Source organism: Phacochoerus africanus, chromosome 4, assembly GCF_016906955.1.
Source record: "Phacochoerus africanus isolate WHEZ1 chromosome 4, ROS_Pafr_v1, whole genome shotgun sequence".
Lineage (NCBI taxonomy): Eukaryota > Metazoa > Chordata > Mammalia > Artiodactyla > Suidae > Phacochoerus > Phacochoerus africanus.
In genome coordinates this window covers 6,023,443-6,040,717 of record NC_062547.1, presented here as the reverse complement: position 1 = coordinate 6,040,717, position 17,275 = coordinate 6,023,443, and the positions used below count along the sequence as shown (strand labels likewise).

General features: G+C 61.0%; 2 protein-coding genes across 3 annotated transcripts; both read right to left on the bottom strand.

The window, feature by feature from the left end:
- Window positions 1-3,446: 3,446 nt before the first annotated feature.
- RIN1 (Ras and Rab interactor 1) lies at window positions 3,447-9,535 on the bottom strand. The gene is made up of 10 exons (XM_047775197.1): window positions 8,585-9,535; window positions 8,267-8,447; window positions 8,053-8,167; window positions 7,870-7,942; window positions 7,624-7,715; window positions 6,732-7,469; window positions 6,131-6,436; window positions 5,692-5,823; window positions 5,430-5,581; window positions 3,447-4,541 (listed from the first exon to the last, which is right to left on the bottom strand). The coding sequence occupies exons 1-10, from the start codon at window positions 8,668-8,670 to the stop codon at window positions 4,062-4,064; spliced, it is 2,355 nt and encodes a 784-aa protein (XP_047631153.1). The 5' UTR covers window positions 8,671-9,535; the 3' UTR covers window positions 3,447-4,061.
- A 149-nt stretch (window positions 9,536-9,684) lies between these two features.
- Window positions 9,685-17,248, bottom strand: BRMS1 (BRMS1 transcriptional repressor and anoikis regulator). Of its 2 annotated transcripts, XM_047775200.1 has the most exons (10): window positions 17,103-17,248; window positions 13,838-13,983; window positions 13,669-13,759; window positions 13,422-13,549; window positions 13,217-13,296; window positions 13,032-13,128; window positions 12,530-12,622; window positions 11,400-11,464; window positions 10,695-10,734; window positions 9,685-10,249 (listed from the first exon to the last, which is right to left on the bottom strand). In XM_047775200.1, the coding sequence occupies exons 2-10, from the start codon at window positions 13,974-13,976 to the stop codon at window positions 10,242-10,244; spliced, it is 741 nt and encodes a 246-aa protein (XP_047631156.1). In that variant the 5' UTR covers window positions 13,977-13,983; window positions 17,103-17,248; the 3' UTR covers window positions 9,685-10,241. The 2 variants fall into 2 exon arrangements, with proteins under 2 accessions (XP_047631156.1, XP_047631157.1); XM_047775201.1 differs by lacking the exon at window positions 17,103-17,248 and having other exon boundaries at window positions 13,838-13,984.
- Between the last annotated feature and the right edge of the window lie 27 nt (window positions 17,249-17,275).

Here is a 17,275-nt window from a genome sequence, read left to right as displayed (position 1 = left end):
GACCCTCTGGTCTGAAGCCCACCCAGGCCTCCAAAGCCCCTGCCCCTGGGCCAGGGCCCTGGCCCCCCCTTCCCCAGGCTCTTCCCATGAATCACTCGGGCTGGAATCTGATGAGCTCAGGCCTCCCCGCCCAGTGCTGCCGGCCTCTGCCTCCTGCCTGGCCAGTGGGGTCACTGCAGCCACCCCCCCCCCACGAGGGTCTTCACAGCAACTCACAGCCCCCACTAGGGTCCACCGTGGGGTGGAGTGACGGAGTGGTGGCAGGTGCAGGCCCGGCTGGAGGTGCGACTAGTCAGCAGAAGGGCTTGGACCTCTTCTGGATGATCAAAGTTACAAAAAAGTATGTGTGGCTTTCATGTCATGTGTGTATTTGTGTGTCTCTGAGCTTGCGTGTGTGTGTCTGCAAGGCCATGCCTGCGCAGGGGGGGCAGGAGGACGCCTGTCCTCATGGGGGACTTGGGTGTGTCACAGGCAGTCCCGCAGGGGCAGAGGTGAAAGTGCAGCAGGTCACCACATGTCTCTGAGTCAGCCTGTCCCCAGGTATGTGTGCCAGGGAGTCACACTGTGAACCCGAGAGGGCAGGTGTCGAGGGAGCATCTCTGAGCCTGCGGATTTGGAGGTGTCTGTGTCCGGGTGTGGCTTGGGGGAGGGGCCCGTGTGTGTGTCACTCTGTCCCATCCCAAAGGGCCTGAATGGCTAAGGGTGTCAGGGCTTTTCAGGATGCCCAGGTGTTACCATAAGTGACCGTGGCTGGCAGGGTGGCACACAGCCTGTGTGCCAGTGGGCATCAGGGTGTTTCTGTGTGTTGTGCTGTGGACGTGAACCTGGTCCTGGGGCCATGGCAGGGTGTTAAAGACTTTCTGAAGGTGAGTCAGGCTGTTGTTGTGGGACTCCTCCTCCCACCCCCTCTGGCCACCCCACAGGCCTGGCTCCAGAGAGCCCCGGGGAGAAAAGCCGTCCCTTCTTTATCGCCTTCCAAGCCTCTATTAGCCGGATCCTAGTTCACAGGACAATCCCAGGGCTCCAAGCGGGCCTGCTTCTCTCCTGGCACCAGGCCCTGCGCAGGCCCTCCGAGTGCCCTGGGTCCTTGGGTAGCCTCAGGAAAGAAGGGACCCTGGCATGCGACCAGGCATGGGGCATGCTCGCCCCCTGGTGGCAGTGATGGAGGATGTGCGGCCCCGTGTTCCAAGAATTCTGATGACAGTTTATCTGAGTCTTCCTGAATCAATGATTCCACATGTAATTACTAAGTGCCAGTTCCGGGCCAGGCATTGTTCTGGGCCCCCAAGATTCAGTGGGGAACCAGGCTGACTTGGCTCTGGCCTTCTCCTGGGGAAGACCGACAATAAACTCACACAGAGAACCACCATGAGGTGGTAAGTGCCACATTTCCTAGTAAAGAGATGATGGCTGCTCCTCCAGGGATCCTGCATAGGGTTCCGGCCCCGCCCTGCAGTAGTGGGCGCTGGACACAGCCAGGAATCTCTGAGAGGCCTGACTTTCTCGTCCAGAAGGCCAAAGTTGGCGGGAGTTTGGGGGGGGGTACAGAATCAGAGCACACAGTAGGTTGTCTGCCCAGATTGCACCTATCTCCCCCTGGGGGCAGGGGGTGCTGCGGGGGGCTCGGTCCCTATGGACACAATAGATCAGTAACAGGGGATGAATAACGGGCTGTTTTGGAGGATTGCAGAATCCAAAGCTCCATGGGACCCGCTGTCCAAGTCCTTTGCCCCTATAACCAGCCACTTTTCCTGAGCAAGCCTGTTTCCTCATCCATAAAATGGGGATAATGAGTTCAGTCTTAGACCGGCCTATCACTGCCTGCCCTGCCAGGAGCTCCAACCCCCTGTCTCACGACCCTTGGTCATGCTGATTTTCCTGCCCAGGACCCCTGACCCATCAGAATATTTTCAGAGGATAAACCAGAAGATTCAGGCAGGAGGCAGAGCCTGGCAGTGCTCTAGTGAACCACTGCCGAATTCCCAGAGCCGGGAATTAGGACGGAGCCCCGGACAGGGGTGGGAGGGGCTTGCTTGCAGAGGCCCCCACGCAGGGGCCCAGAAGCCTTGGCCAGTCCTAGTTCCCATGAGACCAGCTCTACATCCGGCCCTGGGGTTCTCTAAACACCCCCTGCCATCATTCCAGGTCCTTCCTCTGGGACTGAACTTGAGACATCCTGTGTTTGGTTCCCAGAACCCAGCCCTCCCTGAAGCCCTGCAGCTTCCCACCTCATAGCCCTTGGCTCTTAGTTATCAAGCTCCAGTAGGTGGATGACATTTATTGGGTGCCTGTGGAGTGCCCAGCGCTGTACAAGGCACTGGGGCTGGAGCGGGACTGGGAGGACACACAGAAAGGGGAAGGAAGACTGCCCACCAGCAAGAGGCTTGCGGGGGGAGGGCAGAGGTGGGGAAGGCCCAGGGAGACACCTGGGCTGTATCTGGAGCGTCTGAAATCCCAGCATCCCGGATTTCCACCTTCCAGCCATCATGTCCTTTTGTGGTCCTCGCAGAGAGATCCGCTAGGGTGTTCCTTCCCCCACTGGCTAGTTCCTTCCCTGGGAGTGGCCCCCGGAGGCTGGCCTCACCCAGACCTCTGACTCCAAGAGCGCTGAGGGCCAGAAGCCTCGGCCTTGGCAGTTGTCCCCAGGCTGCCACAAGACCACAAACTTGGTGACCACCTACACTGTGGCTGCCCTGGTTCCAGTGGGTCACCGCCCTGTGGCTGCCTGGGTCGCGCACGCCCCCTTGTGGTGGTCCGGCACATTCTTTGCTCATTTGCTGCCTACTTGGGGCCTCCCTTTGGGGTCTGTTGGGCCTTGGGGGTTGATTTGTTGGTGGCTTAGAACACAGGGCGTAGTTGGGATCTGAATCCTGGTTTGGGTGCGGGAACCCCTAACGGCCTGCTGTGTGGAATCTCAGGAGTCACCGTTCCAAACTTCAGTGGGTAATAAGCCAGACCGTTTCCCCTAAAGCCCTCAGGAGGGACCCCAAAGAGGTAAGTGCAGAGAAAAATCGGTTTCCCAGTCCTCAGTCTGTTTCAGAAGCCCGTCTCGCCTGCCAGTTCCCCTCAGCGCGCCTGGGAGGAAGGACCGCTCATCTTGTGGAAAGACTGGAATGTGGGTGCTCCCTTGGCCGGACGTGACCTCTAGGATGTCCCCTGGGCTGTCTGGAGACCCTCTCCCTTCGGTGAGTGGAGAGAACAGACCCTTGGACGGGTTTATGTGTGTGTGTTGAGCACGGTTTGCTAACACCCAACCTCCTTCCCTCCCCTCTCCCCCAGTCTGAGGTCTACTTTGCAGCAAAACCATCCTTTTTTTTTTTTTTCCAGCCCGGATTCCCTGGCCAGGGATCAGATCTGAGCCTTAGTTGTGACCTAAGCCACAGCTGCAGAAATGCCGGATCCTTAACCCACTGTGCCAGGCTGGGGATCGAACCTGCGTCCCGGCGCCCCCAAGACGCTGCCAATCCTGTTGCACCACAGCGGGAACTCCAAAACCACCCACTGTGACTCCTTGAAGACTTCTGGGAGAGGGCAGGGAGGCAGCAGCAGCACCCCCATCTTCCAGGTGAGGACACTGAGGTTTGGAGGTGCTTATTCTCCAGGGAGCCTGGGCAGGACTGGGCCCTGAGTCCTTGCTGCTTCCCTGAATCCCCCTGAGGCCCAGGAGTGGGGGGGCCTCTAAGGGCCCTGAAGCCCCCAGCCTGGAGGGGCTGCCAAGGCTGTGTCCCTCCCCTGCTGCCAGGGTTGGGCACACTCACCGCTGAGGGCTGGCTGGCCTCCAGCTGTGGGGGAATGAGAGGCAAAGGGCCCTGGGCCCTTGGTCTGGGGCCCCCAAAACCCCCTCAGCTTTACCCCGGGCCCCAGATGTGGCAGCGCAGGCCCTGCCCAGCTGGTGTGATCACGGTGCTGGGGAGTCAGAGGTGGCGGCAGACACGGGAGCTGCCTGGGGTGGGGAAGGCTGAGGGGGCTGCGGCCTTGGCCGGCAGGGCTGACGGCTCTCAAAGGCCTTCCCAGCAGGCTCAGAGTTTTCTGCCCCAAGCGGCCTTTCTGTCCACTCCCAGCTACTCCTCTGCTACCAGGCTTCCCTCAGCCTCTCGTCCCCGTGGCTGAGCGGGGTCCTCCCTGGCCTGGCGCCCGGCCCCCTCGGCCACTGTCTCAGACTCTCCCCCGCTGTCCCTAGGGCTGGCTTTGACCTCGGTGTCCCCGTCTCGCCCTTTCTCTTCCTCTCTGCCCCCTGCCTCTGGCCCCCCACTGCCCTCCTCTGCTGCAGCCCCAGGAGAGGCCCCCTGGGTCTCAGGCCGCTCTGCCCGGCGGTAGACGAGGTAGCCGGCTGTGGGCAGCCGGTGGGCCAGGGCTCCGGGGGGCAGGCGGTGGTAGTCCTGCCCCTTGTACAGGAAGAGGCTGAAAGTGTCGGGCTGGGTCACTCGGAACTTGGTGGCACAGAGTTTGTTGAGCGTGGCAATGGAGGCCCCTGGGGGCACAGCCAGGGTCTTGGAGGTACAGCCACTGCTGGGGTCCTGATAGGCTACTCGGAGGAGGTGCTGTGTCAGGAAAGAAGCAAAAACAAGAACTCAACCCTGCCTGGTACAAAGCCGGCTGCAAAGCTAAGGTGAAAGTGCAGGCTTTGCAGGATCAGGGGTGGGGCGGGCTATGATCTAGTGGTAGAAGCAGTGGCGAAAGCTTTCTGGTTAGAGTGAGCTCTGAGGGGGGCTTGAGGCCGGCGGGGGGACATGCTTGGGCTAGTGGGTCACTGCTGAAGGCTGGAAGGACAGCAGTTTCCCCAGAGGGAACAGTCATACTCAGAGCTTACTCTGTGCGGTAAGCGCTTGCCCTGAATTATCTAGTTCACTAACCCCAGAACAGCAAACCAAGGAGGTAGGTACTATTACCCTATTTTATAGACGAGAAAATTGAGGCACAAAGAGGTTATATAACCTGCCCAGGCTCTCATAGCCAGAAAGCAGCAGAGCCAGCATTTGGACCCCAGATCTGGCTACAAAATCTGGACTCTTAACCAGGGCTAGGAAGGGGCCTTGGGGTGGTTGGAAGGAGGGAGAAAGGCCGAGATGGTATCGGGCTCTGAGGATCCTGAACCTGAGCCCAGCTGGGAGGGCAAGGGGGATGTGGGCTGGAAGCCAGGCTCTGGAGTTTGAGCCTGCCTGGGTCCCCTTCCTTCTGCACGTCATGTCTCAGTTTCCTCGTCTGTGAAATAGGGTAATATTGATCCCACTTCAGATCTTCCGAGCCCCCGGAGCACTGTGCACAGTGCCGGCTGGTGGAACACACCCTCCAGAAAGGCTGGCCTGGGCATGTGTTCCACACGGGGTGCTGTTTCTGTTCCCCTGCTGGGTCTCACTGGGCAAAGGCCGGGCCTGTGCCAGATGGCGCCAGATGCCCCTGGCTGGCCAGTGTGGGTGGACTTCTCTTACCTGGAAGCTGTGGGTAGCGGGCAGGCAGCGCTGCTCCCAGAGGCTTAGGGAGCGCTGCAGCTCCTGCGCGGGGCTCAGGGGGAGGGTGTGGGCCTGGTCCAGGCCACTCAGCAGGGCCAGGCTGGCTGAGAGGCTGGTCAGGTAGTAGCCACCTGGGACACGAGGGGAGGAACGAGTGTGAATGACCTGCCCCCACCCCCCCCACCCCTGCTAAGGCGTCCCAGCCCCACCCAGATGGGAGGTGGTGGGTGGGGTTCCTCACCCTCTCCAGTGAGCAGGGCAGGCTCCAGCAGCTCTGACATGTACTCAGCCTCCAGCAGCAGCTCGGGAAGGTCGCACTGGGCCAGGACAAGGCTTAGCAGTGGGAGGAACTCATCAGCCCCAGCTCCCTCCCCTGTGGGGGTGGGGGAAGAGAAAGCTCAGGCTCCTCTGGGGCCTCAGGGTCAGAATCCACTACTTTCTTAGACAACCACCCACCCCTCTGCCTGCCAGACCTTGGGCAACGTGGAAACCATGGCAACCAGGGGCAGGGCCTGGGGAGCGGATGCTTTGCTTTCTGAGCCACAGTTTTACCATCTGTGAAATAAAAGGACTGGACCCATTTTTTCCCTCCTGGCTGTGCTGTTTCTGGAGTCTCTGCCTGGTTGGCCTGCCTCTGACTTGGCAGGGGGCCAGTGGGAGGGGATGGGAGGGAGGCATACCCGCCTGGGTCCTCAGGGCTGTGTAGAGCAGCTTGCAGGCCTGCAGGAGCCGCTTGACCTGGGCGCTGGGTGAGTAGGCTCGAAGCAGCTGCAGCAGCTTCTGGCGCACCTGCTCCACCTCTACCGGGGAGGGCAGGCTTAAGCGAGACCCAAAGGCTCTGGGGCCTTGGGTCCGGGCCAGGCGGAGGCCTTCAGCCAGGCGGCCCAGGGAACCGCTGGTGGAAAGCCGGCGCCGCAACCGAGCCACCAGGATGGGCCGGAGAGGCTTGAGCACGGAGCGATGCAGCGACTTCTCCAGGACACGTTCTGTCGGGGAGTGGCAGGCAGTGGTCAAGGGAACCGGCGGGGGCGGGGCAGCGTCAGGTGTCAGGGCATGGGGGGGGGGATGAAAAAGAGGAGGGATCTTGGTGACGTGGGAGAGCCGGGGAAGAGAGGAGGTGGAAAGAATTTGCTTGCACGGTGGTGAGACGGGCTGGGTTTGTAAAGCAGCGGAAGAGACTGAGAGAGGCTGGCACTGTAGAGGAGCAGCAAGAGCAGAATGGGAACAGCTAGAGTTATGGAGAGCGGGGCCCGGAGCAGCGGAGCCCTAGGCCGATCTTACCCAGTCTTTCTGGCGGCAGCAGCTTCTCAGGGCCCAGCTCTGCACTCAGCATGGCCCGGGCCCGGCTTAGCGCCTCTCGGATACCCTGCAGCTCCTGGGGCTCGGGGCTGGCCCGCACCTGGGTCAGCAGGTCCTGCACCAGCTGGCCCACGGCTGTGTGTCGGTCCTGCATCAGCGCGGCAGCTGCCCGGCCAACCTGCCGCTCGGGTGCCAGCAGGGAGCAGAAGGCAGCGCTCATGGATCGAAGCAGAGGCCGCCGGCGGCCTAGGCAGGGGGAGGTCGCTGGGCTCCCCTGGGACCCCAGTGCCCCCTCCTCCTCTGAGCTGCTGGGGGAGCCGCAGTCTACCTCCTGGAGGGAGGGCAGTGGCGGGAGGCTGGGGCCGGCGCCCCCTGGCACACGGTACCCCACTGAGCTTTCCCTCCGCAGCAGCTGGCGAGGCGGCAACCTTTCTGTCTGATGGGGGGCTGCTCCTGGCAGCACCGGGACTGGGGGAGGCGGCACAGCCGGTGGAGACAGGGGGCTGGAGGTCTCCGTGGACACACGCACTTTGAAGCTCCTCTTGAATTTCTCCCGCTTGGTGGGGCCCAGGTCCCCTGGGAACAGGGGGTTGAAGAAGCACAAGGCGGCTCCGGTGCCCTGGTCCAGCTCTTGTGGGGACCGTGGCTTCAGCTGGGGCAGCAGTGGGCCCTCGGCTGGGCCCGGTGGAGCCTTGGTGTTGAGGGAGGAGCTCCAGAACTCTAGGAAAGAGAAACTGTTGGGGCCTCAGGGGGTTCAGGGAGGGGGCCCAACCGAGGGAAAGGCACGGGCTTCAGGCTCGTGCCCATACGCCTTCCCTTTCCCTCTTGGCCTCAACTTGTCCAGCTGTGCAACGGGTCGCAGAGGTCCCCTTACCAACGCCCAGATGGGAGATGGCTTCCAGTTCCTTGTGGGTGGCTGCCAGGCGGATGGCTCTGGGGAGCTGGAGCGGGAGGAGCAGAATGTCCCTGAGGCCAGAGAGGGGAGCAAAAAGTCAGGAGGGAAGAATGCTCCAGGCTGTGGTCTGGGGGGGCGCTGAGAGCGCCTGAGGGCTTGGGGACAGACAGGATGTCCCAGGGAACAGGGCCCCACAGACAGCAGGCAGCCTGCGGGCAGGCTCACCGGGTGTGGCAGTAGGCACAGATGAGCTGGACCAGGTCCGGGAACACCAGCTCTGAGCCCTCCAAAGAGAAGCCTGAGAGATGGGAAGTGAGGTCTGTTCCCTGGGGACCCCACCCCCACCCCACTGTGCCCTACCCTGAGGGCTGCCAGCCCCTTCCCGCCAAGCCATTCATTCCCTCTCACCCCCAGGGCCTTCTTGGATGCAGTGGCTGGAAACGAAGGAGGGGCCACTGGCTTCAGGCAGCCGCATGCACAGGGCTTGGCACTGGCGAGTGTTAGATTTCCGCACCAGGAATGTCTGCGAGTGGACAGGGGGTGGAGGCTCAGGACCTCTCTGTTCAGACCCTCTCCGTCCCACCCTTAGCCACCAGGCCCTGGGCAATGGGGAAGCACTCACCCCCGGGGGCTCCGTCCTCAGCACGTGCAGTGCGGCCGCAGCGTTGGCCCGCAGTTGCAGCCACACGGGCCGGGTGAGCAGCAGGCGCTCCCGCAGGCTCACGGTGCGCCCCGGCTGCTGGGGCCCTCCTGCCTGCGCCCCGCCGGCATCAGGCACATCGTACAGCGGGGCCTGGGCCGGCCTGGGGGCGGACACCAGACCTGAGCAGGGGGCCAGGGGCTGGGTGCGACCCTTGACGAACCCTCTCCCCCTCCTTTGCCCCGACCTGCTCTGCAGCCCCTCCTAGCCCTCTCGGGCTGCCCTCCCAACTTTACTAACTTTCCTCTCTCCAGGTGCCCAGGCGCAAAGCTGGTCTGGTTGGGGGTTCCCAGAAGGCCTGTTCCTGGCTCCCCCGTGGTTTCCATGGCGGGGAGCTCCTTCGGTCGGTTTCTCCCGGGACTCAGGAAGAGAATCCAGCCCCCAAGGCAGGAGCTCGCACATTCCCAGTGGTGAGTAACACTTCCTGAGGGCGGTTCGCCCTGCCACACCCGCCAGTTAACTCTTGTGTGTCCACTCAGCCCGGGCAGTGCCTGCTTCCCCTGTTCTGGGCTCAGCCTCCGGGGGCAGGAATCCTCTGCCTGCAAAGTGGCCCTCCAAGGGCCCCGACTGTGGGGCTACCACCTCCACATGGTGCATCCTGCAGCCTTGCCAGCCGCCTCCAACCACACAGGTGGGCAGGAAGGGGTTAAGCAGGGCCTGTCTAGGTCCCCGCAGGCCTGGGCCTCGCCTCTGGGGCACCTTGAGGTCCGTGGTCAATTGCTCATCTGTCCGTGGCCTTGAGGTCAGCCTTGTGGGAGCGCGCCCCCTACTGGTCACAGATGACTCATTCTTGAGCTTAACTTGGGTTTTGGGATTTCGGGTTGTCATGGAGAAAGGATGATGTGTCTCCATGGAAACCAACCCCTTTGCTTAACTGAGGTTCTGGGGGTGGTTCTAACACTCAGCCCTGAACAGGGGGGAGTCTGGCTGTGAGGTCGTCAGCACATGGTGCTGCTGCTGGCTGCCTCCCACGCGCCCAGGCTCTGCCAGCCTGCCTTGCCAATCTGCCAAGCGACTGGGACAGGTGCAGACATGATCTGGTCTCCAAGCACCAAGCACCCAGCCCGCTTCCCCACCCAAGGCCACGTGCTCTGCCTCTGCCACATGTTGCTGCAGACTCTGCTCGCCAGCACCAGGCAGTCCAGGGCCCAGCCGCCCACCTCTGGGGCTGGTGTGTGGCGGAACCCCTTCCTCCCAGCCTATACCCCAAGTCAGAGTGGGTAAGCTCCTGCTAGCTAGTAAGAGGAGGTACGGGGACCCCAGAAGAGATGGCTTGTCTCGGGCACTCTCCATGAGAGCCCTGACTCCCTGGCAAGGTTAATCAGACACGTGTGGTCATGTCAGAGTCCCAGGAAAGGTTTTAATTCCAGTCCCTGAAATCCGGGAGGCAGACACCACGAGCAGCCTTGAGAGGACGACCTGGAGAGCCTGCCTTCTCACCTCCGGCAACAGCCAAGACACACAGGCCCCCCAAGTACAATTTCTGGCTCAGAGTTCCTGTGAAGCTGGACTCAGCTCACTGACTTCAGTGACTGGGGAGCCGGGTCCCAGTGCAGCAGAAAAGATGTTGCTTTGGCCGCTGCTCTGGCTTAAGACGAGGCGTGTCTTCGTCAGAGAGGGCACCGAGGAGGCTGACCTTCTGAAGGGGGAGAAGGTGGGCCGGATGGGGAGGGGGAGACAGTCTTGCCTGGCGAGGGCAGCCCCAGGCCAAGCTGCACAGGCCCCCAGGAGGAGTCCAAGCCAGTGATGGCTGGAGGGAAGGGCAGAGCAGCAGCGCGGGTGAGCCTCCGGGGCAGATCCTGCGGGGCCTGTCAGCCTGCTTTTCTGCAGCAGGAAACTCAGATCCTGGATTTGGTGCCAGCTGCTCCAAGGGGCCCCTTGCCTGGGAACAGCAGGGTCAAGGTCCTGGGGGTACACAGGACAGGAAAAATCACTGCAAGGGAGGAGACTGAACCAAGGGGGAGGCAGGCACTTCATGTGGGGGACTGAGAGGAGTGGCCTGAGGCCAGCCCAGGGCAGGCGAGGCCAGGAGGGCACAGGCTAGCTCCGCAGCCCCTTTCATGGGCCTCCCTGGTGATCTAGGTCCGCCAGGCCAGCTGCTGGGGCTCAGCATCCTACCCTCCCTATCCAGTTCGGGTGGGGGGGTGGGTGCTGCAGCGGGGAGGGGGGCCCATGCCCCAGCCCCATTAACCTAGAGCTTTCCCACCCCCACGCTAACTCCCACAATGCCCTCAAACCCAGACTAACTCTCTGACAACGGATCTGACAGGCCCCTCCCTGGGGGCTCCTTTCCTGAAGGCTGGGCTGGGGGAGGGGCACTGGGAAGCAGAACAACCCCTGTGGTTCTTACCATCTGATTTTCTCTTCTGAGGGGACACAGCTGCCCTCGCCTGGATGGGTAAGAAGAAACCCCCCCTGAGAGCCTACCTCCAGCTTGGCAAGCCCCACCCCCACCCCCCATCGGCTGCCTTCCTGCCTTCCCCCTCCCTCCCTCCCTCTCTCCCACCCCCATCCAAACCTGCCGCAGCACAAGCAAGGGGCTGCACAGACCAGCAGTTCCCTCAGCCGGGCAGCCTCGGGCAAAACGAGGCCAGTGAGCTCCCAGAAACTCCAGGGAACTGGGCTGAAGGCAGAGCGTGCGGAGGGCAGGCCGAGCAGAGAGCTCCCCAAGGCCTCAGAAGGCCCACACGTGGAGAGCCCGAAGAGACCACAGCCGGTGGCTCCCCCCCGACCCACCCTGACGGGCAGCATCGGACCCACTTTTTTTTTTTTTTGGTCTTTTTAGGACTGCACCCGTAGCATATGGAAGTTCCCAGGCTAGGGGGTGAATCAGATCTGCAGCCACTGGCCTACGGGTGGAATCCGAGCCGCAGCTACCAGCCTACGTCACAGCCACAGCAACGAGGGATCCGAGCTGCGTCTGTGACCTACACAACAGCTCACAGCAATGCTGGATCCTTAACCCACTGAGCGAGGCCAGGGATCAAACCCGCGTCCTCATGGATGCTGGTTGGGTTCGTCAACTGCTGAGCCGCGATGGGAACTCCAGACCCACCTTTTTGATCGCTGTCCAGTCTTCCAGGATGTCGATCTCCTGCAGCATGTACACGATATAAGGGCCTGCAACGGGGTCAAGGAAGCAAGAAGCCTGCTGGAGGAGGCAGGTGATGGGCCTGGCCTGGGAACTCCTGCTTCAGGAGGCGTGGTGCCGGGGTCAGAGCTCAGCCTCCACGTCCTACCATGGCCACCACCTCTTTCACCCAGTCCATGAGGAGGGGGCTCTGAGCCCCAACCCTACCACTGTTAGGCTCCCCTCACCCCGTCTAAGGTCAGAAGGCCAAGGCCCATCCCCCCCACTCAGGGACCTGCCTCTTGATCCCCCGTCCCCTCACAGGGCCCCTTTCCCCACCTACGAAGGCCTCTACTCTCTTCCACCCAGAAACAACCCTCCTTCGGTCTCACAGCCCCCTCTGGGGACCATCCAACTATGTCCCTGACGTCCCCACACCATCACCTCCCATTCACCCTCAAGTCCCTGTAGTCCAGATTCCTCCCTCCCTGCTTGAACCTGGTTCCCATCGCCAGGAGGCCAACGCCCTGAGAATCTGATTGGTGCGCGTACGTGGGGGTGAGTTGGGTACACGTAAGAATTCATTCGGCTCTGCGCACAGCAGACCCTGGACTGAGGGAGCCTGGTGCCTAGGGCAGGGCAGGGGTAACTGCTCCCAGACTCGATGCAGGAGCCCCAGGCTACTACAGGGGTACGGAGGAGAGAGAAGCCATAGCCCCTGGCAGGGGAATCAGGAGAGGCTTCAAGGAGGAGGTGACACCTGAGACAAGCCCCGAGCAGACATCCGGACAGAAGCATCAGGAGGAGGGTGCAGAGTCAGCAAAGAGGCGCAGGTAGGAAAGCCTGGGACATGCCTGGGGACGTCATGGGAAAGCCAGAAGGGCCCCAAAGGAGACCTCGTTTAGGAAGTTACAGGGGATCTCTGGACGGATGCTCCTATTTTTCTAAGGTCCACAGAGCCCACGAGAGACCCAGGACCCCACCGAAGTCCCTGACAGCGAGGTCTGCCTGGACACGGCCGCGGGAAACCATAAGGAAGGCTGCTCGGCCTCTCCCGCCCCTGTCCCTCCACCCACCCTCCCGCCCAGCTCAGGCCAGCCTTGGGGGGACAATACCAGACACGAGAGGGGCCTTCTTCCTCTTGCTGGGCGGCAGGGAGTCCCAGGTCTTCGAGCTGCCTCGGGCGTGCAGCTTGTCATCCCACCACTCTGTGCCCCAGACCAGAGTCAGGATCGGGGTGCTGCTCCCCCTGCCCCCTGCAGCCTGCGACCCTCACGTGGGCCCTTCCCAGCCCCGCCCTTCTTCCCTGGCCGCACAGAGAAGCCCGGGAAAGAGGACGCTGTGCTTTTGGGAGCCTTGGTTTCCTCATCTGTTTCGTGGACAGGGATGTGGGAACAACCCCTCCCTCCCCCGTGTCCTGCCTGGACGCAGACACGGGACCAGTCCTCCTGAGCCCCCACTGTGTCCCCCGGGGCTGGGCTGGGCCTGTCCCTGCTGGCTTTCAGTCCCCACAGCGACCACGAGGCAGGTCCTCTAACCAGCCCCCGGTGCAGCTGGGGCAGCCCAGGCCCTGCCTGCGGGCGGCACTGACAGGGCAGAGGGGGCCCCTCGCCTCACCAGAGCTGATGTCCAGGCTCTGACGGTCCTCCTCCAGCCTCTGGATCCGCTCCTGCAGCTCCCCCTGCAGCGTGTCGTAGAGCAGCAGCTTCTCGCTCTGGAAGAGGCGGAGCAGCTCAGCCAGGCGGGCAGGGGCGCAGCTTCCGTCCCCGCCCAGCGCCCGCACCCAGGGGCTGCACGGTCACCTCCAGGTGCTGCCTGGCCCCCTGCAGCTCGCACTCGTACTTGTTCCTGATCACGTCCAGGCAGAAGCCCTTGTAGATCCCTGCGGAGGCCGAGGGGAGGCCCTGCCTGACTAAAGGGCAGCCGGGAGCCGGGCGAGGCAGGGGCAGGATGAGGGAGGAAGGGGACAGAGAGCCGTGGGCTCCGGTAGGGGGACAGCCCACAGACCTGCCACCTGAATTCGAATCTTGAGGCTCCGCTGCAGCCCCCCGAGAGGCTCTGTGTACTCGGGCGCCCGCTCAGCTCCCACCTCCTCCAGCCGCACCCGCAGCTGACTCAGCCGTTCCCTGAACAACCTGGGAGGTAAAAGGCAGCCGTGCACCCCTGTGCTCAGCCGTCAAATGTGTGCGGGCCGCCGCAAAGGCCCCAGGCCTGCGGACTCCCGGAAGGCCAGCCCCAGGGTCCCCACACTCACTTCTCCTTCAGCTCCGAGAACTGCTTCTCCAGGTCCAGCATCTCATTGACGCACTCGCTGCGGCGGCGCTCGTAGTCCTCGTCGTCCATCTCTGGGACAGGAGGCCAGTCAGGGCTGGCCGGGGCCGGGGCCGGGGCCGGGGGCGGCAGGGCCGGCTTGCGGGGCTCACCTGAGCTCTCCTCCTCGGACTCGGTCGGGCTGCCGCTCCGTTCCTCCTCGCTCTCTTCCTCCTCCCCGTTCATCTCAGCAGCCGAGTCGCCCTCTGCTTCCATCTCCTCTGCGTCTTTGCTCGGAGGCTGGACAGGCATCTGGGCTCTGGGAGTAGCGGTGGAGCCGGTACTTGCCACTACCCACAGCTCTGCCCGAATGTGGCTACTCCAGGAGTGGCCTAACTGCAGGCGGGGGACCACTGGGGAAGGCGCGAGACTCACCACATCCTGTGCGTGCCCACGCTCGGTGGGGCAGGTGCAAGCAGCCCTGGCCGCACATCTCCCAGGAGCCCGGGAGCCGTGGGCATGCCCGTATGCCCTTGGACACTGTCAGTGATCCCAGGCCTGGGAACACCAGCCAAGACGATGACCCGTAAGCTGGGAAAGGCCAAGGGTGGGCTCCCCACTGCCTACCGGACTGGGCCCAAACCTTTTCTTTTTCTTTTTTTTGCTTTTTAGGGCCACAGGTGCGACATATAGAGGTTCCCAGGCTAGGGGTCGAATCAAAGCTACAGCTGCCAGCCTACACCACAGCCACAACAATGCCAGATCTGAGCCGTCTGTGACCTACACCATAGCTCACAGCAATGCCAGATCCTTAACCCACTGAGCGAGGCCAGGGAGTGAACCCACATCCTCATGGAGACTAGTCGGGCTTGTTACTGCTGAGCCACAATGGGAACTCCTGGGCCCAAACTTCTGATCCGGGCTTCCAAGGCCCTGCACAGACTGGACTTGAATCACCACTCCAGTTCCTTCACCCCACCATCTGCTGGCCAGTTCTCAAATATACCACGCACTTCCCCACCAGCCCTAACGCCCATGGCGCTATTCTTTCTTTCTTTCTTTTTTTGTCTTTTTAGAGCCGCATTCTCGGCATATGGAGATTCCCAGGCTAGGGGTCCAATTGGAGCCGTAGACATTGGCCTACACCACAGCCACAGCAACGCCAGATCCAAGCTGCGTCTGCGACCTACACCACAGCTCACGGCAACGCTGGATCCTTAACCCACTGAGCGAGGCCAGGGATTGAACCCGAAACCTCATGGTTCCCAGTCAGATTCGTTTCTGCTGCGCCACAACGGGAATTCCTGTGCTATTCTTCTGCCTACACCGCCCCCAACTTCTCTTCCTGAGAACACTCTACGACGCCCGTGTTCTCACTGGGCTCAAATCCTATCTCCTGCTTCCTCCATGATCTCCTGTCCTCAGTGCTGCCCTCTCCCTTATGCATCTTCAACTCTCGCTCCTGACAGCTCCTCCCAGAGAACGTCAGGCGTGCTCAGGTATCTACCACCAGAGAGAAAGCAGAAACACAAAACCTCACCCCACCCCACTGCTCGCCGTTTTCCACCTCATGGCTACTTTTCAAGGCCTTGTGGACACTTGCTATTCCTACTCTCCCACCTCCCACTTGTTCTGTTCCTGTATCATCGCTCTCAGCTGAAGCCCATCCTGTAGAGTTAACTGACGAGCTCCTCGTACCTAATGCCAGTATTTTTTGGTGCTTATCTTAGGTTGACTTCTCAGCAAACTGAACACTCTTAAGCATTCCTTCTTTTAGTCACTCATTTAATATTTACTGAAGATCTAATACATGCTAGGTAGCAGCAGACACTATGGTAGGAGCTGGGCACAGGTGCGACAGTCTCTGACCTAAAGGAGTTTACACGTTCCTGGGACAGAAAGGCTAAGAAAGAGACTGTTGCTGTGGGGTGAGAAGAGTTAAGACCAGGGGCTTACGGGAGAGGCATCTAACTGGGACCTGGAGCCTGCTGCAGCAGTGAGGACCTGCAGAGGAAGATGGGCCAGACAGATGAGCTGAGCTGGTCAAGAGAGGGTGCATTCTAAGTAGAGTGAGTAGCAGGTGCAAACACCCCAAGAGGAGAGAAGGGGGCAGGGCTGGGGGTCCATGGGTCTAAGCCTCACAGAGAAATGTGGGCTGCAGAGATCTGGTCATCACATCGTGAGTTCTTCAGGCCTTGGGAGAGGGTGCAACCAGCAAGGCAGAATGTGTGGAGTGAGAAGGAGTTCATGATGGAACTTCTAGGGTCATCAAAGGGGCAGATGACAAGATGCCAGGAAAGGAGAAGGGAATTAGCAAGAGACAGAGGAGGAAAAAGTCAGAGTATAGGGGGAGAGAGAGAATTTCAGAATGAAGGAGATGAGACAGTGCCAAATGCTGCCAAAAGATCGCCCAAGAGAAAGACTAAACAGTCTCAATAGATCATTTCTGACTAACGGGGTTTCTACTTCACTGGATGTTTTCCTCTGGGTACTTTGTAGTCCTTCAGATCCGCGTAGATGCCCCTCCTTATTTATTTCCACGTCTGTTTGCCCATCCTCATGCCTGTCTGTGAGCCTCCCCAGGGCAGGGCTGCACACGCGCTTTACCCACCCCGCGCAGTACTGACTCACTAGACCACTGGAGGATTTGCAAATGCAAATTAAACAGGAAATGGCTTTTACTTCTTAGTAGCCCCTGGTCCCTACAGTGGTAGCAAACCCAAAGTGTTCTGTCACCTTTCCTTGACATCAGTTTGAGTAAACTGGCCTAGAGGGCCGTTTCAAAGCATTCCTCAAGGATTTCACAAATGATCTGAACCTGAGCTGAAAACCTTGGTTCTCCAAATCAGCCTCCTCTTTCCCTTTTTCAAGCCTCAGTTCCTGGAGTTCCCAAACTTTGCAATTTCTCTTCACTGTTAAATATATTTTAACAACTCTAGGTAAGTCCCACCTTTCTGGACCAGAGAGGGCGGGGCTTGGGGGGAGGTCTCTCTCCACCCGTCTCTGGGTCTACTGAGAGAGCCCAATTAAATCACATCCTCCCCACTTTAACCCGGGTACAAAATGAGGATAACCATCACTACTCTGGGTGTTGTAAAGATGGCAAGAGGTAAGGGATCGAAAAGCAAACTATAAGGTGCTGTGCACATGCAATTTATCTTTTCAGAAAGTGAGCATGTCAAGGGCACGCCTCGTAGGAAGGAAGATTCTTCCCCACCCTCGAAGAAGCCGACCCAGTCCCTCCACGGCGCACCCAGAGCCTCGCGCCCCACTCCATCTCCGTACGCGGCGGAGCAGGCGGGAGAGTCACTGGCTTCTCGGACCCGCGGCCCCAGCTCGCGTCCGGGCGGTTAAGTCTCGCTACCGCCCTGGATATTGGGCAGGCTCCGACCGCCTGTCCGAAAGGGCAAACCAGGCGCCAGGGTTGGCGTTACGCACCCGTAGGTAGTGGCGCTTCCAGCCTCACGTCTTAGATTCCCCAAGAGGTGCCGGAGGTTATCCGTACTGGCTGCCGCTGGGGGGGTCCCGGAAGCGCCGCACCGGTCCCTCTTCTCCGGGGGCGGGGCCTACCCGCGCTTTCCGCATGCGTCATCAGGAGGCGCCCATCGGAG

Excerpts from the sequence above, each read along its gene's own strand:
- BRMS1 (XM_047775200.1), bottom strand. The coding sequence starts at position 13,976 with ATGCCTGTCCAGCCTCCGAGCAAAGACGCAGAGGAGATGGAAGCAGAG. Across the intron at positions 13,297-13,421 it reads GATTCGAATTCAGGTGGCAG|GGATCTACAAGGGCTTCTGC; the intron begins GTCTGTGGGCTG and ends CGGCCTCCGCAG. Across the intron at positions 12,623-13,031 it reads GAGCCTGGACATCAGCTCTG|AGTGGTGGGATGACAAGCTG; the intron begins GTGAGGCGAGGG and ends TCTGGGGCACAG.
- RIN1 (XM_047775197.1), bottom strand. The coding sequence starts at position 8,670 with ATGGAAACCACGGGGGAGCCAGGAACAGGCCTTCTGGGAACCCCCAAC. Across the intron at positions 8,448-8,584 it reads GGGCACCTGGAGAGAGGAAA|GCCGGCCCAGGCCCCGCTGT; the intron begins GTTAGTAAAGTT and ends GTCCGCCCCCAG. Across the intron at positions 7,716-7,869 it reads TGTGCCTACTGCCACACCCG|GGACATTCTGCTCCTCCCGC; the intron begins GTGAGCCTGCCC and ends CTCTGGCCTCAG.